The following is a 23564-nucleotide window of genomic DNA, read 5'->3' as shown; positions in this document are numbered from 1 at the left end:
ATTATACAAGATATCATTCCAGACAGCGCATGGAAGTCGATAAGCTCGAACAAAATGAGCAGTACTCCAAACAAGCAGCAGTGGCTTCAGTTCACCTGATCACTTGGCAGATTATTATTTTTTTTAGGGGAAACTTGGAGGATTATTGAGGGCGGGCGAATCATTTACTAGCTTGGGACCAGGCCAAAACGGAGCTGATCTCGTGTATGGAGGCCCGCAATGGGAGCGCGCGTCGAGGCCCCCGAATCACGCGGCAAAATCTCCATCCCCTGCAAGATTCCCTCGGCAGGGACAACGCGTAAACCTTTTTTTTTCCAAAAGGTTTCGGCCAAAGATCAGACGAAACATCGTGTCCCTGATGCCTGTTCGAGCGAGAGAAAGCTCGCCGATGCGCGCAATCATTCGGCGGCGAGTCGATCCGATTTGGCTTCGAAAACGAGTTGTACGTCTCGTGCGTCACCCGGTTGGAATTCACTTCGCTCCTGCCGATAAAAAGGACAAGACAGTGCTGTCGTTGCACATATGCTGCAACGTAAGCTAGTCAATTAGAGGTTAGCGCCTTACTAAGTTGTTTAGTCTGAAAACCCTCGTCGGTATCTAGGTTTGTCAAATCGGTGCCCGTCTGAGAGTGCACATGTGCATGTCTCGAGAGAATTCCTTCCAGACATACTACTATAATAACATATAAATAAACAAGGTTTTTTATACCATGGATCGTTATCCTTTGGTTCCAGCATCTTATCAATCAGTATTCAGGTAGGCAAAGGTTCTGCTAAAAAAAAATCAGGTAGGCAGGTTCCAGAAACGATTACCAAGACTGGTATAAAGAGTTTCTGTTTCTTGCACGATCTGACAAAAGATATTAATACAAGACAATGGAAGCATCCGGATTTAGCATCAATCTTGCTATTCTGAGGGGCTCGGCATGCAGCAAGAACAAATATACTGGCTGCATCCTTCCAGCAACAATGAGCATCTAAGTATTGGAAGCAGGAAAGAAAGCACCAACAAGAGAACACTCGTATTTTTTCCATCACTGATAGTTGCTCCAGGCTGAGGCTTTCGATAAAATTTTTAATTCTGTAGATGGAAAATTCGCAAGGCCAGAGCTGGACCTTCAACAATGTTTAAAGCTACAGTTTTAAAAATGCAGCCAGCATTGTAAAATTGACTGCAGCTGTTAGTTCTTTGCCGGTGGTGACTTGGGCCTGAGGCTTTCAATCTCTGGAGTTGTCACAACAAGGTGAGGAGCCTCTGGTGGAGGGTTTCGACCGCCACCTCCTTGCCATGCTTTCCCATCCTTGTCCGCAAAATTTTTAATATATGCCTGTGGGAGAGAAATCATAGCAGAAACGATGTAAAAAAGATCTGCAGAACTCATGGCATAAACGGGCATGCGTGTGTGTGTGCGTGTGTGTGTGTGTGTACACATGATGTTGTATGTCAAACTACCTACCTCTTTGTTGAAGTTGGAGTAAGATAGATTTTTCCCAAGAGTAAGCCAGCCTGGACGGATGTTATGATCCTCGCCGAAGAGTTCAAGCCGCCGTCTTCCAAGAGCAAAATGCTCAATGATCCTATACATGTCCTCAGGCTTTTTTGTTGAACCTACAGAAGAAAGCATATCAAACAGCAACCATCTAAAAATGAAAACAATAATTCACAATCAAGCATTTGATTTCATTACAACAAGAGAAGCAGACCTACTGTTATAGTGTTATATTTGCTACAGTGTTAAGGATAGTCAATAATATATGATCTAGTTTTATTTTTTTAAAATCACAATTATGATTACTGTATATCAAAAGACATCAAGCATACTATGAACTAGGCATGCCAGAGGAAATGGCAGCAACAAAGTGAACAATTTGCTTTAGATAATTTGTAAAACCCAGATTCCTTAAAAAAACAAGACAAATATGTTTTTGACAACCAAGCCAAATTTAGAAAACAGTACTACATTCTGGTGGACCAAACCGGAATAGTCATACCATAGCAGCAACAAAAACAGAAAACTCCATTTTAAACAAGGGGAAAAAAGAAAAGAAAATTTTTGGAGAAAATAAATCTGACGAGTTTATTCACTCAATCATTGAAAATGATAGCCCTTGGTCTAATGCAAATAGTGTATATCAAGCATATACAAAAGATTGGAATAGAAATTACATAAAACCTAAGAAATAATACCATCAGTTGGTTCTTCAGCTATAATTATATCTGTGTCAATATTTGCATGGATGACATGACCATCCGTGCTACGACGCACTGTTCCTTTTATGCCCATCAAGCAATGCTCCTGCACATAAAAAGAGTAGATACTTCATAAGATAGCCAAAGACATACAGGGAGAAGAGAATGTAAACATGGCGGCACAATATTAGTACATCATACTAGCAACACTACCTTTGAATGCTGCAACAATGTATGAGAGTCATGCCGCAGACTTGGAGTTGCGTTTTTCTTGTTGGTTTTCACCCAGCAAACATCCTCACACCTACGGAATCCCCACTGAAAATAGAAAAGTCTGTGAGGTTCATCTTATTAGTTATTGCAGCATTTCTTCAACAGCTGCAAATTTGAAGACATATCTAGATGAAATGAAAGCAATAGACATTGTTTGTATTGCTATGCCTTCCCTAAGAGGGCAAAATGCATGAATAATTGTGCAAAGTCACTCTCCTGTAAACTGATTTCAAGATCCCGCCCCAAAATGGATGTCATTACACAAAGAATAATTGTGCAAGTATCTTTACTTCTATAGAAAAACACAGTTAGTGATGGACTGATGGCTGTGGTTGGTTCTACAAAAGGATCTTCTGTGCAATGATTCGTGTATACCTATGTATGTGTTAGATAATGCATAGAGGGCCTTCCCCTTTATACCTATGTGGTCTGTTTGTGGTTTAATTTTATATGTAATCAAATAGTTAGAGCTTATAACTCTGACTATTTTTAATGGAAATATGATGCAAATGCAATACATGGGCAACCAGCTAGTTGAAGTACAAAACTAGCAGGCTACTGTACCTTCTTTAGACATTGGCGACCTTGTTCAAGGCCTACACCATCACCAACCCAAAGGAATACAAAGGAGGGTGTATCTGCAATAGCCTGTTGATCCAAAAATACACTTTGACATGTAAATTATGCAGCATAAATGAACTCCAAAAAGAGAGGTTGAAAGAAAGAAACGGGAATAACCTCAATCTTCAAATTCATAATCTCCTCAGCATTCCAATATTCTATGTGATCTGTGATTCCTGGCGCACGATGAGCATACTCCTCCCATGGAGGATCCACAAGAATAACATCGAATTTGGTACCAAAAAATTCTGGAGAAAGAACATGTTCTCGCAGGTCACACTTGTAATACATTGGCGGTGAAGCTGACTTAGCAACAATTTCATCTTTCCTTTGTATGAGTTCTCTCAACTTTGGATAGTCCTCCGCTACGCTTGTAAGATCCAGTTCTCTAATAAAATTCTGAGGCCGCATGCCAGTGTCCACAAAGTTCTGTGAGTAATCATTTTGCTCACCCCTTGAAGGAGCTTTTCTGTTTGGTCCACTGTTCCTATGTGGTGTCCAACCTGGTTTATCATGAAGCATGTCACGGCTTTGAGGGCCCATATGATTGAAATTCAATCCTGATACATCTGTTGGAGCACCTAATCCAGTGTCCATTTGATTTAAGTGAATATTATGACCAGAACCAGCTCCCACATTTGGTGTAAACCTATGTTCAGCAGCAACTGGAGGAGGAATGGGAAGGTTGGGAGGAACAGAAAGCATATTCACATCAACACCTCGTGCTCCAGGCCACACAAGAGGTCCTGGAAATGGTGGCATGAAGACGCCAGGTAGAAGAGGAGGGCCTGGGGAATGGGGAATATTTGGTCCCATATGCTGCATTGGTCCTGGTGGCAGGCCGAGAGGACCAAATGGAGGAGGCATCATTGGCATTGGAACTCCAATTCTTTGAGAATCCCTTCCATTTGGTCTCCCCCTTCCTCCTCTGGATGGTCTATCACCTTTTGGATCTTGTTGAGGAAATGAAGAAACTATGTTGGTGCTAGCACTTGGTTCTGATTCAGGATTATCAGTGGATTTATCATCAGTTCCTCCAGGTACTAAATCCCGATGTGCTCCCACTTCAAATCTTCTCCCAGGAACAGAGCCCTCTCTTCCAAAATTAAGACTACTATTAGGCCGAATCTCTATGGAATCAGAATTGTCATAGCGATTCCCATAGGTTGAGGGACCTCTAACACTTTCAGACCTACCCCTAGAATCTCTCCAGTACCCACCTCGACCATGGAAAGTCCCACCATCTAGTCTTTCCTGTGCATTCCTCCATTCAGCATCATTTGCCTCCTTAAGATCTCGCAACTGACTGTTCCTCCCATAATCCTTGGACCCTTCAAGGTCTCGGGCTTTCTCATTCCAATTTCTGTCCCTACCTCTGTCTGATTTATCATCTCTATGGGCTTCTCTTGTGTCAACCCTAAGAGAACCACCATTTTCATCAGCATAAACCTCATCTGCCCTCCTGACTGAAGCCTTTTCCTCTTGGTCCCGTTGCCCTTGCTTCTCCCTGCTACCCTCTCTCCTCTCTAAACTCCTAGCAGAAGCATCAGGGCTAAATCTTCTTGAAGGTTCCCAATCATTCTTGTCCTCTCTTCCCCTCCTTCTATCATAGTCCCTATCCTTGGAATCATCAGGGCTTCTCCTTGGAACTTTGGGTGATCGTGAGTCCTTTCTCACATTATAGACATCTTCGTCAGCACTGCGGGCCAAGCCTGAGCTCCTATCTGAGTTCCTCCTTGATTCATTCCTATCATTTGAAGGTGTAGCCATTCTATCATCATCCTGATGCCCAACTTCATATTCATATCCATGTTTTCTGGATCTGTCAGAATACTTTCTGCCATCTGCATCATCCTGATTTTCATGTTCCTCCTTCCAGCTGCTCCTTGAATTAACATTTTCTTCAACCTCCTGGTTGCTGCGACCTCTACTAGACTCAGTCCCGTCCATGATAGTTTCTATCGCATACAGTCAGGTAACTGTTAATTTTCCCAATAATACAACTCAGATGAGAAATCTTGGCTAGAATCTTGAGATTCCTATACACAAACGAATGATATGCAATATCAATGTCTAGGTAAAGCATATAAATTCCAATAGTACAATGGAACTCCTCAACTGCAAAAACAAACTGTAAACACCTTCTATGCTCCTATGGGAACCCTAACTATAATGAGTCAGAAGTAATGTATGAATAAAGTGCAACATAAGATAAAAACCTAAAAGTGGCATTGGGTAAACAAGAGCAGACTAGCCATAAAGTTAAAGAAACACAAAAATGAGTAATTGACACCATAACCTCACATATCCTTGAGCTAAATTCCACAATCCTTCCAATACCCATGTCAAAATATCTGTAGCCTCAACCTCAAATATCCCGTACTAAACCACAGAACAGATATCACATACTCAGCAAAAATGAAAACCAACTAAACCAGACATCCCAAAACCAGTTGGAATCCGTTATGTTATGACATTTCACAGTATTCTCTAGCCTGCCACCCACCGCTGCAGAACAATCACCCATTCCGCATTAACCCACTAGCAATACATTCTATCAAAACACAAAACCCTAATAAAAATCCTGGGCCAGAACCTAAGCTGTAAGTGATAGCGTGACGGAGCAGTGAGGAACCAAAAACTTCGTGATCTGAAACGCAAAACCCTACTCCAGATGCCCATGCGAATCCAGATTCCGTCGAGCAGTCGAAGCTAAGTGCACAGACGCAAGGCGCGGTGATAAAATAAGCGCTTACCGGGACGGGAATGAGAGGTTTTACCTGGGATAGGGGAACCACGGAAAGATGTCGGGAGAGGACACGGGGGCGGAGGAGAGGTCCCCCGTGGGCCGGGACGGCGCGGCGCGCTCCTCGCCGAGCAAGCACCGGGGGCGGCGAAGGACGGCGGCAGCCGAGGGCACCCGGCAGGGGGGCGGGGGGGGGGGGGGGGGGGGGTCGCTCTTCACCGAGGAGAGGTCGGAGGAGAGCCGGCGCGCGGCACGGCAGGGGCGGGGCAGTGGCGCTTTGGCTCCCCGGGACTAGTCGCCGCCGCCGACGGTGGCAGGGGCGCTGTCTTGTCTCTGGGCCCGGCGGGCTGCGGCTCGGAGCCGACCTAATGAAAACTTGGGCTGCGTCTCCCTCGGCTCGGGTCGCCTCGATCTAGACCCTACCTGGTCGGCTCACCACAGCTCCGTCCGTTGATGAACGTGCTTTAATTTACACCGTTGATGCGCGATCGGACGCATCCCCTTTCTTCTACCGACTAGGGCGCGCACCGTCTTCTCCGACCGAACAGGCGCCCCAACCCAAACCCGGCCCCTGCGCCCGCGCCGCCGCCGCCGACGACGACAACATCTCATCGTTCTTCTTGGGCGCCTCATCGGTAGCATCCTCGATCTACCCCGTCGTATACAAGGGTGCAGGTGCTTCTCCAAATCTCCAGAGCTTAGTCTGCTCGTCCCCCCGCTTGATCTGTGGGAACCCATCCGTACGACTGTACCACCACCGCTTGATCTGTAGGAACCCATCCGTACGACTGTACCACCATTTTTTTCTGGGTAAGTCTTGATTGACTCCACATCTCTCCTAGCTGAATCCATCGGAGGAATTTCTGCTTCCACGTAGTTCTTGTATGCACCATTCATTGTCTTTGCTTCCCATTTGAGTGTATTATCACTTATTACTGTTGCCATCCTTATGACTGGATAGTTGTTGGACACTTGGATATGGGAACATACAGCCATCTCTGGTCAATTTCCAAGAGGAATGTAATGGCAGTTTTACTTGGCATCACCATTTCCGATCGTTTTGTGACTTTCGTCTCTGTGACCGGTGAATCGATGCATCCTACGTTCACAGCAGCAAACAATGTCTTGCAGGGTATTGTGATTTCAATTTGTACATATCAAGCTGGCATCGAAAGTTGGGTCATTATTCCCTATCCAAGTAGTTCGTCTTCCGTTTGTGCTGACCAGGTTGTTGGAACCAGGTGATTTCGTTTTAGCAGAAAGGAGATGCCTTGAGAAGTACGAGTTCTCACATGGTGATGTGGTTTTGTTCAAGTAAGGATGGGGGAATTCCACGAAAAGATTGATGCTGCTAGCTTGTTCCATGTCTCGAGAGTTGAGCCTGATCGTTCCTTGTGTTTGTGAAGAGATTGATTGCGCTTCCTGGTGAGTGGGTACAGCTCCCTGGGTCCCTTAAGGTTACTGAGATCCCAGATGGGCATTGCTGGGTTGAAGGTGATAACGCTGCTCGTAGTTGGGATTCTAGAGCATTTGGCCCTGTAAGTCGTTTCTTCTCCAACCACATCTTTACATTGTCTGTGTTAATAATGTACAAGTTGGTTGAATGAAAATTATTAATGCATCCAGTGCTCTTGTTTAGTATCAAATATTGACATATTAGGGTACTTTTTGTTCCCTGGTTGGTTTTTTCCGTATTTCAATCGTGAGGGACAGTATTGTTAATACACGTGCAGATCTGAAAACTAGGGAGGCCATAGCAAGTCACCCAGCACCGGTACTTTTACAAAGAATTTGGGCTTACCTTCTTGTTATAAAGTTTGAAACCTGTGGGAGTGCTCCTTCAGTGGTCAAGTTCTGAGATACTTCCCCACCATTTTAAATGGAGACTGGGTGATTAACCATTAGGTGATAGAGGGCAGCAGATAACCAAACATTGCTAGAATATACATAATCATAATCACATTAATGCTTGTCCCTGCTGGTATCTCTTTGAATAATGCTATATGGTGTTATATGTTACAACATTCAGATACATGGTTAATAGCAAACTATAATACTACGGTTATTGCAAAAATGGTAAATTATCTCTTATTCCTGGTTGTATTTTTTCCTCTGAAAATCAAATTCCTATGGAACACTAAGGACTATGGACCAATCTGCACAAGCTAGATATGAAGAAAAAAAAGAAACTGAAAAACGAAAACAAAGAAAAAAAAGTGACAATCAAGACAAACTATATCAGAAGTTCACAAAAGGCAAGCACATTAATGCACCTGAGGTCAATGTCACACACTTTATACTTGGTGATGACAGTAAAGGCTTAACAACTTTCAGAACTGTTTTTCTGTTTATATAGCTCTATTGCAAACTTACATGAGCATAAACACAGGCAAGGGACTTGGTTTAGTCTGCGATGTGAAAGAATTGTTGTATTGATTGCCAAGTGTGGAGTTTTTGAGTCATAAAGCTCCTACTAACAAGCTCTGCAGCATGCTTGTTTAGATAGACACTATGGTTCGCTTCATTTGTCATTGGCTACCTATCTGAACTGGCATAAAAGAATTTATCAAATAGGTATAGGGTTGGTGAGAAAGATTAAACTGGGCGCGCGTTGTTGGCTATTTTGAGTCACAAAAGTGAATAACCTGACTATAGTTCAGGACAAGTTATAACAATGATTATAAGAAACCAATATCGTTTGTTGTTATAAATTATGCTGCATCAGTACTTATGTCATTTCTGCTGTTTTTCAGATTCCCTTAGGTCTAGTTGAGGGGAGGGTGACCCACATCATTTGGCCGCCCTCGAAGATTAGCCAAGTGGAGAGAAAGATGCCTGAAGGAAGAATTTTGCCTGTTTGATTTGACTCTACTATATTGGGTGAAAATCCATTTATAACATAAACCTGCTTTATTACCATTTATTATGTGATAGAAGAAGTGTAGATTGAAATGTGAAGCTTACAAGGTTTGACAAAAGTTTTGTCTACATTTCCTTCTGTTCACCATGCTGCTGTTTTGTACTTTGTGTAAGAGGCTTGATTTTTTACTCGATCAAGTGGAAATATGGACCATTTGTGTATGTTCTGTAGAGGCGTAAATACATGGTAGTGAATGAACAAAGTTCCTGTGATTGCACTGGGGTATTTGTATTCTGAGGACTTGAAAATTTCTTAAGAGTGGCTATTGTTTCAGTTTCACAATACTGGAATTCAGCGTATGAAGGGTAGTAAAACCCTAACTCAGGCTCTTATATCCAGCATATGCAGGAATGGATAAGACCCCAGAGGTTGCACTTCAATGATGTATTCATAGCTATAGAAAAATTGTTTGGGTGGCTATTGTTTCAGCTTCACTATACTGAAATCCAACATATGATGGGTATTTAAGCCCTCGATCAGGTTATTATTTCAATCGCTCAATATGATGTTTATTGGTAGGAAAATTCAAACAAAAGCACAAAGGACTGTGTTGAGAAATCTTTTAGCCTATCTTTTTCTCTCTATTTTTCTGTACTGAAAAATAGAAGCTGGTATGTACAGGCTAAATTCTGCTCTACAAGCACAAATGCAGTATGTACAAGCTGAACAATAATGTTCTGCAAGCACAATTTTTTCTTTCTCGTGTCAACCGGAACCTTGGTCCGCAGCAGGTATGAACTTCATCACCATGCTCCTGGCCTTGTTGATGGTCATGAAGCACAGGAAGAGGTGCTCCTCCAGCTCGTCCAGCTGCTGCGCAAAGTTCTCCTCGTTCTTGCACAGCTGCTTCAACACCTCCTGCACCAGCCTTCCCTTCTCCCCGGCCGCCGCGCGGTTGTCCACGCACAGCTGCAGCAACGCGAGCATGTGCTCCCCCTCGTCGCGCACCCGCGCCACGAGGCGGCTTATGGTGTCCATGTCTCTGTTGAGTATGTACGTGCCCTTGGCCGCGGCCTCCAGCTGCACCAGAGCTCGCCGCTCCGTCTGGCCGGAGAAGAGGCCCAGCCACGCCGGCGACATCATCGGGAAGGCGGCGAACGCGGCCAGGACGTGCACGCCGATGCACGCGCCGACGACGGCCGCGGCCGAGACGAACGAGACCGAGAGTCTTCCTGCACAGGCGGCCGAGGGTCTTGATCCGGAGGCGCGTCCTCTTCCTGTTCGAGTCGAGGCTCCTGAGGAGCTCGGCGGAACTGAGCTGCGCCTGGCGAAGCTTGCCCTGCGACACGGCGAGCGCGGTGAAGGGCTGGCCGAGGGCGGCGGAGACGTCGGCGAGGTTGGACACCCCGACGTCGCGGGCGAGCTTGCGAAGCGTGTTCTTGAGCGGGCGGTAGCGGAGGCGGACCTGCTCGATGTCCCTCAGCAGGTGGCTGCACAGGAAGGAGGCGTTGGCCGTCTCGTTGTAGTAGGTGGCGAGGAGGTCGGGCACGCCGGGGTGGAGCCGGCCCTTGCCGGCGGAGGCGAGGGCCGCGCGGACGGCGCGCTGGTCCGGCTCGAGGAGGTGCTCGGCGAAGAGGCGGTAGGAGGGGAGGCGCTTGGATGCCGTGCCGCCGGAGCCGCCCCCGCCGGGGCGCGGCACCAGCCCGGCGCCGTGCGCGAGGGTGATGTCCAGCACGCGCGCCCAGAAGTCGTTGTAGGACTCGGTCCGGAACGCGCTTGTGTACTCCTCCCGGAAGTCGAAGCTCGACGACGGCGTCACCAGGGGCTTGGGGTCGTGGGCTTGGGCTGCCACGCCCCCTCCGAAGCACCGGAACGCGACGCCCATCCGGTTGATCGGCGCAAGCTGCCGCGACGACTGTCTAGTTTCTTCTAGCTCGAGCGACCTGTTGCGGCAGCCGCGGAGCGAGCAGCTAGCTGCGGCTATCGTGTTTCTTCAGGCCGAAGACCCGAAGTGACGGGAGCGCCAGGAGGGGCGCGGCGGAGAACCCAACTTATAGGGTCCGGCCGGCTCCGCCGAAGATGTCGTGGGAGCCGTGCGTGGGCGCGAAGACAAGTCTCCTTCCTTTTCTGCCCCCAGCTTGGCACCGCGAGCGCTAGCCCGATCTCCGTCCCCCTCTGATTAGGCGGAAGCTTGGAAGGAAGCACAAGAGGTTGGCGAGCACTCAACGGGAGGCAAAAAAAACACAGCGCGCCGGCCGTCTACGCGAGAGAGACCAGACGACACGCGCACGTCCTAGAACGCCACGCGCGGCACGGAGGCCGTCGGATCTGCCGCCGACGGATCACCGCGGCAGGTGGGCTCCCGTTTGGTTTGCCTGCGTGCTTGCGCGCGCGCGTCGGCCACACCCCGCGTGGCGAGCCATGGGCGCGACCGCGACGTGCTTGCCGGTGGTGCTGGGACTCGGAGCCCAGGCTAGATGAGATAGGCCGGGAAATCCGGCCGCCGGTTGCGTTGCGTCTGCACGAGCGTTTCGCCAGCTGCGAACGCCACCGGCGCCGCGGCATGCCCGCTTTGTCCGGCGCAATGTGTGATGCTGCTGAGCACTTGAGATATTTTTAATCGGGCGCCCGTATCTTTCTGATCCCCCGGATTAGTTCTGCCGAGGATCTAGCTAGCTGCTAGCTTGCCATCCAAAGCCCTCCTTGTGTGATGATGCGGGTTGTTCAGGCAAACAGGTTGCAGGTATCTCAAGCCACCTCGTGGCCGGCCCAGCCACAGCCAGCCGGGGGCAAAGGGCGGCCAGGGTGCAGTGGCCGGCAGTCTCTACGCGAGCAGCAGGCTTCAGTGACGGGCAATGACGACGTCGCTGCTGAACGCTGATCACACCAGTGACCAGTGACCAGGCTTCAAATGGTAAGGCTGCACCAGCACAGCAGCAAATGAACCGACAAGCAGCAACGGCCAACATTGGGCAGTGGCTGGCGAGACTGAACACTCTGATCAGTGATGAACAACGGGCAACACGTGAGGAAGACATACAGACATACAGTGCTCAAAGACATACAGACATACAGTGCTCACCATACTCCAGATTCCACAAGGTACACATGGCATTTGCAAAGAGGGCTACTTGTAATCTTGTCAAATTGTAACAAAAAGGTAAAAGTGTAAAACTGCTATGCTAGGCAATGAACGAACGAACGAACAGCACATGCGAAACAGATTGTCAAGTAAATGGATCTACAGCTCTTCTTTGGGCTTATTGCTCTTCTCTTTCTGAAGCTTTTCAAGAACTTGGTCCAGGGGTGGGTCTCCAGGTCTGCGGAAAACTTGATCACCAATCTTAAACTCGTACGCCTCGGGCTGGCTCAAGATAAACTCCTTCAGCTGAAACAAAAAGGAAACAATTTCTTTTAGAAAAATCAGCAATTGGAAACGAAAGATAAAGCATAATTGTGAATTGGAAAGAGAAACATGCATGTTTCTGTCTTGTTTGAGCCCTCATTTTCTTCACATGCTGTGCTGAGCTCTGCCTCTGAGCCTCTGAAAACGGTAGAATGGCTAGACAAGTGCCATCAGCTCTAGGCAAACCCCTCGCAACCTAAATTCCCGCTAGCTGAACGAATCATGTGTGCTACCCATTCTCATAATGCAACGCCAGTAATTACAGTAGGGCCATGACATAAATAGGCATGATGAGTAGACCTATTACTAACTTTAATTTCTGTATTAAATTTTTTGGTCCTTGACAACACATATGTTAGCATGAAAACTTATCCAGCTTATGATTTGTGGTCGGCAGTGTCCTGAAGCATTTTTCTTAAGTATGAAACCTACTTTTGGATCAACTGGTCCTAATGTTGTTCGACTGATCGACTCAGAGTCTCTGATAAATAGCTAACACAGTTTCAGGTAAAGCTAATTGCAGTGCACTTCGAGTTCGCATCACCATGCCCCTAGTGGATCCTCACAAGGCCTCGACGTGAATGAGAGTGTTGGAATGAGTTAAATTTTTTCTCAACATCTAATCTACAGTGATCGACTAATCCTTCAGGCGAAGTAGTCAGATCAAGACAGCCATTATTCTGGACAAAAAAAAAACAGTGTTCTGCCCCCCATTTTAGTGTTGTCATTGTGCACCAACCTCGAGAATGTCTCGCCCTCTCTCCATTGTGAACATGAGCGTACCGAAATCAACTGCCACGAATTTGGCCTCCACCGATCCGGTTCGCAGCACATTGCTCCACCTCGTCGCGATCCCCACCACATCCTCCTGAAAAAACAATACAGAATTGTAATGCCATGGTCAAACGAGGCAACGAGCCCGCGGCCCATGGCGGCGATCGCCGGATCCGCACCCGACAGCGAGGGGTGCCGGGGCGGAGCTTGACGAAGCCGAACGAGGGCCCGGTTTGGCCGCGGAGGAGCTCGGCCTGGAGGGCGGGTGGATCCATCCGCGACAGGTCCGGCGGCGGGCCGTCGCCCCGCGAGTGGCTCGCGCCCCAGTTGCGCCATTCGGCGTCCTCCTCGTCGTCCACCACGTCGCGCAGGTCGTCCGGGATGGGCTGCCGCTTCGCCCCCAGCGCCACCTCGGCGGCCGCGCACAGGATGAAGGCGGCGGCGAGTGCGCTTGTCCACGCCACTATCGCCATGTGAGGACCGAGGACTGACGAGACGGTTTGGTTTGGGCGGCCAACGGCAGAGGCGTGGCAAACCGAAACCACCATCGCAGACGACGTGATCATCAAGTCAAATGTGTTGCGTTGCGTGCTCCATGTGGCTTGATTCCACCTCCGAGTTGCATGGAATTGTGTAAGCCATGAGGATTTTTTTTCACTATATAAAATCCGTAGTCCTAATCTCATCGCTAATCCAAAAGATAATTAATTCTTCGAATTTGCATCCATACCACCAGAGCTAGTCAGCTAGCCAATGATTTATGATTGCATCGTCAGTCGATGTCTGAAATACCGTGAGGTAGCTATGCAACGACTGGGAATGTGTAGGCCAACATCATCCGAATTATTGGGGAATTTGATTGTGAACAATTACGCGCAATGATCGGACAGTCCTACTTCAGAGATCTACAAATCATGATACTTGGGGCAAAGCAGTGCTGCGCGACATCAAATCGGTCAATTTCAGGGTGGAAACAACATTAGGGAACATGACACTGCAGTTTATTTACACGACGTTCAGGCTGCACGGGAAGGGTTCAGAGACCGTTTCATTGCAGTTGCAGCAATAAACATGGCGTGCTGATTAGCCAGAGGAACAGGTTCCAACTTGTTTACGGATCTGGTTTCCCCATTATCTCCTCGTCACCGGAGTCATCTTCTTCCTCACTCAGCTCTTCATCACTGGACCTGTCCTCTGGGACTACCCCAGCATCCTCTGGTTTGGCGTATTTTTCGCAGTACTCTGCAGGAACAATGGCCAAGCGAAACTCAGCTCTCAAGCACTGACGAATTCAGTACGGTTCAACTAGTAGAGGAACAGCTCCATGGCATCATGATAAATTAATAATCCAGTGAGGGATGTGTTGGCGGGTAAATTAAGGTCTTAAGTCTTAACAGTAAAACACATGGTACATGTTGGTGGGTAGGAACTTCCACCATAGAATTCCTTTTGAAGATGTAATCACGCAGTAAAAGTTTTTCAGGATTTCTTGAGGATATGGAGATCCACATTTCAACCAATAAACCTACCTGTTAGCATTGCTCTCATGACTTCATCAACAAGACAAAGCCTGTATTCTCGAACATGTATTTATTGATTATGATGAGTTGTTCACTAAACTAATGTAGTGTGCAAGATCAAATTCATTAGTCAGAATGACAAGACTGCCATATATTGAAGGAGATGGATTGACACATTCTACTGTTGCAAACTGCAAAGGAAATCCAATACAACCGCATCTCAACTCTCACTGCCATTGTTAAATATTTTAATGTAATCTACAAGAAGGTTGCAATATAGGTACCAATAAACAGAGTGAATGTTGGTAGCTGGTTGGCTGTGGCTGGTAGCTGGTGCTGATTTGTTGTTAGAGAAAAGTACTGCTGATTGGCTGTTGGCTAGTGGCTGCTGCTGATTTGGTGTGAGAGAAAAGCACTGCTGGCTGGCTGGCAGACAAACCAAGCGAACAGAGTGAATGCTTAATCTGGTTACCTTTCACTTTTTGTTCATAAGCAGGCCGATCACGCATCATCAATGCAGCAGCATCTCCATTCAGTGGATCAGAAGGATTCGGATATAGTAGAAGTTGTGGGAGGAAGACCTCAAACACATTGACAAGATCTGCAAAATATCACTGATAGATTTAAAGTACGAAGTACCTGGAGCTCCAGTTGTAAAGATAATGCAACAGGGGAATTGACTAACTGGATGTCTACACAAGTAATGAAAAGGAAAGATCAATTATTACCAAACATTGGGCTCCATGTTTGGTTGATGACATCCAAACAGACTGAACCAGACCTAAAGTTTGCATCCATCCAGAAGTGGTTAGAAACTAAATTGTTATCATGGTTTGAATAGACAAAGTAACATCTTATCGAGTTCAGAGGTACTCACATTTCGTCGACATTTGGGTGATATATCTTATTGATGAAACCAATTGACGGGGATTTGTATGGATATGCATCTGGCAGTTCTACTCTAACCTTCCACACGCCTCCTTGATAAATGCCTATTAATGCAGCAAAGCATCCTTCAGAAAGTGCAGCTGGTCATCATAAATCAGTACTAACAAGACTGAAGCTTCAAGTACATCATTCAGATACTGATGACAACACAGAAAGCAAATGCATCTCAGCACAGATTAAATTGGGGATCTGATCATATCTGTTCTCAAGCTACATCAATGGAAGCTAAAGGCTACAATGATCAACAAAAACTCTGAACTTCCTGAAAACTCGTTCTTCAGTCAGTCTATCTAGGTCAGAAATCAGAAGCTACAGAATCATCGGCGCAAGAAACGGAATCAAATCGGCCTGCTACGTCAAAATCCGTACTTTCGTTAGGCCCACGGAATTCAACAAAGAACTCCTGCATCCCATCGTTCACCATCTCCACCTTGTAGTCGCTCATCATCCTGCAGGCATCAACAGGTAACAGAAACACAGATCAAGGAAATCCGCATCGAAATCCCAAAGGAAAATCACTGAAACGCCCCCTGTCCTCACAGCTTCATGAGGTCCATCTCCCGGCGCTTGCTTGGGGAAGACATCTTGCGCGAAAACAAGAATTCGCCGCGCCGTTCCTCCCTTCCGCTTCTGGAGATGCGCCCTTGGAGATAAGCCGAGGAAACGAAGAGATTAAGCAGCCGGTGTTGCTGTCTCCTCTCTATCTGTCTCTCTCTTCTCTCTCTATTATTATTGATTTTATTTTTATTGCGATGGTCACCGCCGCACAGGGAAGGGGGCCGAGGGGGACAGGAACAGGAAGAGAGTAAAGCATAGAAGGAAAGGGACAACTAACAGGGATACCGGTTAGGAAAAGAATCTGGTTGTACTTAAACAATCTAGTATCTTAATTACCAACAGAGTTAAAAAGAGCCACCATATTCACGAGAGAGTCTAGAAATTACCATATAAATAAATAAAATAAAAAGAATATACATAAAATCTTGTGATGATTTAACGGTGCTGACTAATCTAAAGAGTTCATATCAAAAAGAAATATTACCAAGTCCTAATTATCCATCCGGACCCTTTCTCTTCATCATTGAGGAAAAGAAATATCCTGCCTTTCATATTCGCTTAAATTGGTATCGTTCTTTATACCCAAATTAAATCTATAGTTAACCTAGAGATATCGTTAATTTAAAGCTAGAAACAACGTTTTCGCTATTAGTAGCCAAGTCGCCAGCTCATAGTGTGGTCGCAACGATAATAAGAAGATAGGAGAAGATCAGTGAAAGACATAGCGTGACCAACTGACCATGGCACACGTACGATGTAATTCTGATATGGAAAGATTCACAGATCTACAATTGAAAATTTGATGTATGGAGAGTACAAAGATATTGTTACACAAAGTAATGGTAAATTAAATTGTTACAAAAGTAACATCCAGAATTGACACAGGAAAAACTTATGTATTAATTATTTTAATATCGAAGTGTTAAATGAAGATAGGACACGTAAGTTACCATGTTAATCAGCGATAGAAATAGAGACATCTCTACTATTGATATCAGTAGCCCGCGTCATAACAGCTTGATTATACTAGCGGTACAACTCTAATTTAAAATAAAACTTCGCATCATAAGGAAGGAAAAACACGAGAGATGAGACTTGCAAAATGTGATTCGCTTTGTTTTCCATGATATTTTGGTAAATTCAACTACATGACACTATCATTAAATTAAGCATTCGAGTTTTTGACCATGTACAGAATACGTGCAAAACTAAAACACCACCGGAAGTATGGATTATGCAGCATTGTAAGATGTGTATTTACTCAAATAAATAAAAAAACTAGATATTGGTAGAGAAAATTCAATATTTCATAAAGAGAACTTAAATATCAATGCCAAATTGCACCAAAGTTGAGGATAACAGAGGAAGAAATTACACAGGCAATTAGGCAAAAAGTTCAGGTTGATGGAAAGAAATAACAAAGCCAAACTTATACATTGCTATAACAATCCCACATATGTATACACAAAGAATTGTAGCCCACCACCTCTGATGTGACACATAGCACATTACCAACTCTGGAAAGACACTAGAAACTGGGGCGCACCGTTGGTGCGCCAGTTTGAGCTGGTCCAGTGAATGCCGTGTGATAGTATTAGCACAAGCTATGTTTTATAAATTTAAAAGGCTATGTAACTATTGGGAACTATCTGGGAACGACATGATTTTTAACTTTTATTTGTATTGTATGAAACTTTGAATATTATTTTGGGTATCCCGCGTCGTAGTACGGTAGTTGATGCGGATTTTAGTTCATGCATGTAGTTGTTGTGTATAGGCAAATGTATAATTTTTTTAAAGCAACGTATTTAAGTTGAATCCACTGTTCCATTATTTTCGCATAGATGTCATGGTCTGAAGCCCGCTGTTGCAATTGGTATGATTTGAGCATTTAATTGTCGTGACGTTAATATTTAAGTACTATAGTATGTATGACATTTGTTGCTGTATTTATTATGGTCAAAGAAAGGGTAAAATAATTTATTACGGAGGGTGGTGGCGCGGAGCACAGTTAGTCGGATACTTAATGTAGTTTATGAAATCATGTGATAATTAATAGATGTGATATTTTTAAGAAAGTTGTAGATATATTAAAATATATCACGTTATTGTGGAGATCGCATGAGGAACCGTCAAAAACGGTAGTATAATATTTTTTTAACAAAATAATATGCTATGTTGAATGGATTATGGAAATAATTGTGGTGAAAGAAGGGTTAGATAATTTATTAAGGAGGTTGGAGCACAATTAGTCGTGTACTTAATGTATTTGCGAAATTATATCGCAATTAGTAGCGCATTTTTTTATAAGAGAGCGATGATTGTACTAAATATGGGAGCGGTGGTTGTGCTAAATTTGACATGTTATTATGGAGGTAGCATGAGAAGCTATAGAAGAACGGTGATACGATATTATATTTTTAGTAAATTAAAATATTATGTTAAATGAATTATGAAAATGCTTTGAATTTAAAAAACTTTGCAATACAATGAAGTTGTAGATTTTGAATTTTTAGGCAACTTTTATATTGATCACTTTTTATTTAAAGATATTTTGGTGTCAAAATTATAGGTGCAACGGGTCACATGTAAATGTTTGTTTAAATGAATTGGGAAAACATTTTGAATTTTAAAATTTGCTCTATAATGAAGTTGTAGTTTTTGAATTCTTGATTAAATTTTATGTTGAGCAACTTTTGATTCCAACACGTTTTGGTGTTTAAATTGTACGTATAATATTGCTCGTGTGGAAGTAATGGATGAAACAGGCTGTGGTTTGATTCAATTAAAATCTGAGGGTTTTTTTGAAAAAAAAAACCTAAAAGAGGATAAGGACAGCGAGTTGATTTTATAAAAACTCAAGGTTTTATTTGTAAATTTCCTTCAACCAGCACTGTTAGACTGTGGGTTGATTTCGAGAAAAGCTGAGGGCTTTTTCGCAAAATTTCCTGAGAGAGGAACTTAAACTGCGGGTTGATTTCTCATAAGCTCGAGGTTTTTTTTGCAAAATGACCGGGGTAAGCACGATCTGGGCCGTCCGCCCGGCTAATCCGACGGCCAGAATTTGCCGACGACGTGGCCTGCTTCTCTGGCCTCGGAATTTGCCAGGATTCGTAGGTAGAGATTTGTATTTCAATACAAGCACCAGAGTGTTTTTTATTCTGATGCCATACAGAATGGGAATTTAGAATGGCAGGCTAGGCCATCGGCAGCTCGTAATATCATTTGGAGTATGTATGCTGTGGTAGTCTCTCCGGCCAAGTTGGAAAGCAACTGGTAGTGTCCCGGGCTTATATTTAGAAAGCATGTTACTGTTGCTCACGATTGCATTTGATTCCCTTGTATGTTATTTCTTCGAAGATTGCTTATAATGCTAATGAAATCTTCCTCTTTGTCCATGGTCCACATTGCTTCATTCATACCCATGTGGTTGGACTACTCTGAGAATGATTGGATCCTCTGGTTTCGTTCAGACTTTATTCCAGAATTGTTTGCCTGACAGCAAGGTAGCATTCAGGCGCTGCAGAGAAATAGTACGCCAAATGTCCATATAGCAGCATGATTGTTTGCCTGACAGCAAGGTAGTATTCAAACCAGGAAGCATGCTGATGGAACAGAAATGTCAGTTGGAGACTGCATAGTATGTTTATGCGGATAAGAGGATGCTTCCGCAGCATCCACGCCGAGTAGGAGACTGAAGGGGCTGAATATGCAAGAGAGCAACACTGCATTCAGGGCATGTGAATTTTCTGCAACCTGCAAAAGTTTCAGGGACAGAGTAGTTGCAGAAACTTAATTGGAAGTTAATTCCCAAAGACAAATTGTCCCGCATTATCATATATCACCTGATCAGTTAGTGACACACGTAGAATTAGAGAAATAGGACTTTGAAGGTAATCAATACTTAACTAACCATGCCAACAAGGCCCGACCCACTCAAAGAAGAAGAATGAAAGAAATGACAACCTTCTGAATGCATTAGCTGAAACGCTGAACAACGTAGTCTTGAAGTTGAAGGCTAATTAAATTTATGTAGTTCATAATTCTTGTTTACACCGTTGAAATGTACCACATAATATGTAAGGTGGGTAGAGATGAATAACACAAACAATTGGATGATGAAGCACAGATCTGTAATACAATACAATCATCCTGTTTCAAAAAATATAAATAAAAAGACTATCAAGGGACATTTAGGCGCGGTTGATCCTTAATCCATTACTTAGTCCAGTTCAGCATGAAAATATACTGGATTGGATTGAGACTCCAGCCAGAGCCCAGATGGAAGCTTTATGCCCACGACAATGACCCATCATCTACGAGAATTTTCTTTGAGAATGATGATAGGAGATGACAGCCCAAATGAGATAATCCTAGCCATGCCATTTATAGGCTACCAATGAACAGCATGGACCAGCCACATTTCCATGATGGCCCAAATAATTTCGAAGACAACCAAATATAGGAAAGAAAATTTTACTCAAAGAGGAAGAGGCTCAGCTTATTGCCTTATTTGTGTAGATTTTAGCAAGTGGACCATGGTGTCTGGTTATTCATATGGCTAAATACTAGTCATATTTAACAGCAGTTAGAATTTCTTTAGCTCGTAAGTTTCAATAATGTATATGATTAGGATGAGAAACGTATTAGAAAAATAAATACCTTGAACAAGACAAAAGAATTGAGAACTCTTTGAACAAATTAATACAAATATTATTATCAACGTAAATAATTACAGTGTGATACTAATCTGCACAGGTTTGTCCAGATTCCATCTATAAGAAACATCTTAAAAGAACTGAGCAGCAATTCTGCAATCTGCAACTAATACTGAAGCATCTTGAGCCTAAGTTGGGACTTAACAATCTGCTATGGGAAAGAATATGTCGAATAACTTACAATGTTGCCAATCCTTAGAAACCAAGTAGATTGCAAAGAAAAGTTGCTTCGGCTGCTGCCATCTTCTAAAACACATGGCATGGTCTGACATTCTACTTCAGCTGATCATATGAAACCAAAAAGCCCTCTTGCAAACAAACGTGAACTTCTCCTTCTCGCCCTGTTTGCAGTTCTTGTGCTTCTCATGGGTGTCAGATAAAACCGCAGCATCCCATTGTCCAAGTTCCCAGGAGATGTATAACTTCTGCTTCTGCCAATCTTGCTATTCTTAAGCCAATCGGTCCGGAAATTATGTACATCCCCATTGGATGCAGCCTGCGAGCTTCGACTCTTGCCTTGGCTTGCTCTGCCGGACACATGCCCATTGCGGCCAGAATGAATTTCACCACTGATGTCTGCTGCTTCCGCATTTTTACCCCTCCGGATTTCCTTCCTGGACTCTGACAGGGACCGCTCAAGAACATGCTCCCCCTTCCTCACAAATTCCTTGAGTGGACTAGTTATGCTGCGATCCCACACCCTGCTCCACCTGTTGGACCTCCGTCTTCCAACTCCAGAGACAGACATCTCCATTCCAGTGTCACCAGAACCCCTTCCCCTGAAACGCCGCCCATCGCCACCTGCATCAACTAAGTGCCCCCCATTCGTGCTCTCCGCAACCACGGCTGGGGCCTCCCCAACCGCTTCCTCGGCATTGCTCCTCCCCGCCCTCGTCGCCGCATCCGGTGGCTCCTCTAAGCAGGCGAAGGAGCACGCGAAGGCCCTGCCCACCATCGACCCGTCCCACGAGTGGCGTGGCGGCTCGAGGGAGCCCCTGCTCGGTTCCCGGAACGCCATCCACTCGCACGAGCGCCGGAAGCTCGGCTTCCGCTCCACCTGCGCATCGCCGCCGCCGTTGCTGGCTCTCGGATCCGCCGCCTCCCTCCGCGGCTGCGGCGGCGGCGAGGGCTCCTTCACGGAGCTGGAGCCCCCATTCCTCCACTGCATCCCTCTCCTGGGCAAAATGGACCTGAGCCACGACCGGGGCCCCTTCCGCTCGCCCCCTCGATCCCCCCTTGCAGAGCCGAACTGAAACTCCGTCGATTGGGGGTCCTTGGCTGGTGACGAATGCGCGACGCCGCTGCAGTCGTCCAGCTGGAAGAGCAGCATGAGCGTCTGCCGCAGGTTGCCCGAGTCCGCGGCGCCGGAGCCCCCGGCGGGCTCCGCGGCGGCGACCTCGACGATCTCGGCCTCGGGCTGGTCGCGCACGGAGGAGAGGCGCTCCATGAGGCAGGAGGAGCAGATGCCGGTAAGGAGCTGTGACGGGTGCCTCCCGCACCGGGGCGGCTCCGTCTCCGTCTCCGTCTCCTTGTCCCCTTCCTGCTGCTGCTGCTGCTGCTGCGGCGGCGGCTCAGCCTGCGCCGCCTGCTCGTCTTCCTCCATTGGGTGTGGGTCGGAATGTCGGATGGAACCCGGAAGCTGGCTATCGCAGGCCGCCGCAGCAGCCGGCAGGCGACTAGGCGAGTGAATCGAGTCAGGCGGGGACAAGCGGGTACGACATGTCCAGGAAAAAAAACCCTAGCGAGCCGCCCGAAAAGCGACTTTCGGGCCGTGTTTGGTTTAGGCTGAAAAAAAAAATTAGCGATTTTTTTTCTTCTTAGACCACTAATTAATTTAGAGTACTAAATAAAGTCTAATTACAAAATCACCTGCAGGATGGAGTTTTCTGCGCTAGTTGGAGTCGGAGGAGGAAGAGATCGTCATGGCTGGCAGAGGAGTGGGGTTTTCTGTGCTATTTGACTTTGGGAGGAAGAAGAAGTTTGCTGTGAAGAAAAGCCGATTCGGGGTAAGGTTAAATAGTGAAAAGACGAAGATAGATCGGCAGTTTCACGTTCTACGAGGAGCCAGTTGTAGAGACGTTGCGTCTTCTTTGGTAGTTGCAGTGTGTTTAATGAATATTAACGGGAAGATGAAGCGACAGAATGGTTTTGGAATTATCATTGCCAAAACCAGGGGGCATGTGTTATCGCCTTTATGGGCCGAAAGCAAGATGAACTTAAAGCAGAAGAATAAGAATGCTTGTAAAACGGCTCCTGCGTGAGCATTTGGGCCACATGGGCCATGTATCTTTAGATTTAGTTCAAGATTAGAGATAGAGTCCGATCGGGACAAGATTAGTTTAGATTGTTTCCCAAGTCTCCGGACTATAAATATGTACCCTATGTTATTCATAAAAAAGAGATCATCACGTCTCGCAAAACAACAATCTCGGCGCATCGCCACCCCTAACCTTAGGGTTTCATCCAAGTAAGCGCCATGCTGCCCTGATCGCTTCTCGCGATCAGGGCAGCATTGTTCTTGCTTTTACCTTGATGTTACTCGTACTGAAGTGTTTTTGATGGCGAGTAATGCTAGTTATCCTGATGTTCGTAGCATAGCTTTAGTAGATCTATCGTGCTTTGTTGCTTATTGTTTACGAATATCATGTTGTCTTTACGCGATCATGTCATCATCTTATACTAGCTCTTGTTGCATAGAGTTAGCTGCGTAAAGGCAACACCCTGCTTCTTTTATGTTTAGTAGATCTGATCTGTTACGGTTTACTCTTTTCTAAAGAGTTGGCGTAATATCTGTTAGATTAGGCCTTGCAAACGGGTTGGATGATCCGGTGGTGTACTAGATACTTTATCTTAGCCTTAATAGGGATTGTTTCGGGAATCGGCTCTTGCTAGTTCTTAGTCCTCTGTTTTGGGTTATGGTTTAGTTATCTGTTGCGTTCATTAGGCCCAA

At 45.5% G+C, this 23564-nt stretch overlaps 5 protein-coding genes and 1 pseudogene across 6 annotated transcripts; 1 reads left to right on the top strand and 5 right to left on the bottom strand.

Moving 5' to 3' along the window:
- Positions 1-796: 796 nt before the first annotated feature.
- Positions 797-6155, bottom strand: LOC120693513 (N6-adenosine-methyltransferase non-catalytic subunit MTB-like). Of its 2 annotated transcripts, none has more exons than XM_039976970.1 (7): positions 5865-6155; positions 3202-5123; positions 3028-3114; positions 2404-2508; positions 2188-2296; positions 1457-1608; positions 797-1327 (listed from the first exon to the last, which is right to left on the bottom strand). In XM_039976970.1, the coding sequence occupies exons 2-7, from the start codon at positions 5032-5034 to the stop codon at positions 1181-1183; spliced, it is 2433 nt and encodes an 810-aa protein (XP_039832904.1). In that variant the 5' UTR covers positions 5035-5123; positions 5865-6155; the 3' UTR covers positions 797-1180. The 2 variants fall into 2 exon arrangements, with proteins under 2 accessions (XP_039832904.1, XP_039832905.1); XM_039976971.1 differs by having other exon boundaries at positions 3028-3111; positions 5865-6152.
- A 170-nt stretch (positions 6156-6325) lies between these two features.
- On the top strand, positions 6326-9031 carry LOC120693516 (mitochondrial inner membrane protease subunit 2-like). The gene is given in 4 exon segments (XM_039976972.1): positions 6326-6962; positions 7072-7146; positions 7205-7368; positions 8584-9031. Coding segments are annotated over 4 exon segments (501 nt in total). The 5' UTR covers positions 6326-6808; the 3' UTR covers positions 8692-9031.
- A 206-nt stretch (positions 9032-9237) lies between these two features.
- Positions 9238-10803, bottom strand: LOC120693515 (annotated as a pseudogene).
- A 943-nt stretch (positions 10804-11746) lies between these two features.
- Positions 11747-13592, bottom strand: LOC120691437. The gene is made up of 3 exons (XM_039974506.1): positions 13050-13592; positions 12836-12964; positions 11747-12078 (listed from the first exon to the last, which is right to left on the bottom strand). The coding sequence occupies exons 1-3, from the start codon at positions 13554-13556 to the stop codon at positions 11932-11934; spliced, it is 783 nt and encodes a 260-aa protein (XP_039830440.1). The 5' UTR covers positions 13557-13592; the 3' UTR covers positions 11747-11931.
- Positions 13593-13694: 102 nt separating this feature from the next.
- On the bottom strand, positions 13695-16179 carry LOC120691438 (ubiquitin-conjugating enzyme E2 4-like). The gene is made up of 6 exons (XM_039974507.1): positions 15879-16179; positions 15708-15787; positions 15268-15382; positions 15119-15171; positions 14863-14991; positions 13695-14112 (listed from the first exon to the last, which is right to left on the bottom strand). The coding sequence occupies exons 1-6, from the start codon at positions 15920-15922 to the stop codon at positions 13982-13984; spliced, it is 552 nt and encodes a 183-aa protein (XP_039830441.1). The 5' UTR covers positions 15923-16179; the 3' UTR covers positions 13695-13981.
- Positions 16180-20555: 4376 nt separating this feature from the next.
- Positions 20556-22249, bottom strand: LOC120692895. The gene has a single exon (XM_039976284.1). It carries the CDS (start codon positions 22215-22217, stop codon positions 20901-20903), a length of 1317 nt encoding a protein of 438 aa, XP_039832218.1. The 5' UTR covers positions 22218-22249; the 3' UTR covers positions 20556-20900.
- Positions 22250-23564: the final 1315 nt, after the last annotated feature.

The sequence above is a fragment of the Panicum virgatum genome, chromosome 9N, assembly GCF_016808335.1.
Source record: "Panicum virgatum strain AP13 chromosome 9N, P.virgatum_v5, whole genome shotgun sequence".
Lineage (NCBI taxonomy): Eukaryota > Viridiplantae > Streptophyta > Magnoliopsida > Poales > Poaceae > Panicum > Panicum virgatum.
The sequence above is the reverse complement of the archived record's forward strand: the minus strand, read 5'-3'. Positions and strand labels throughout refer to the sequence as shown.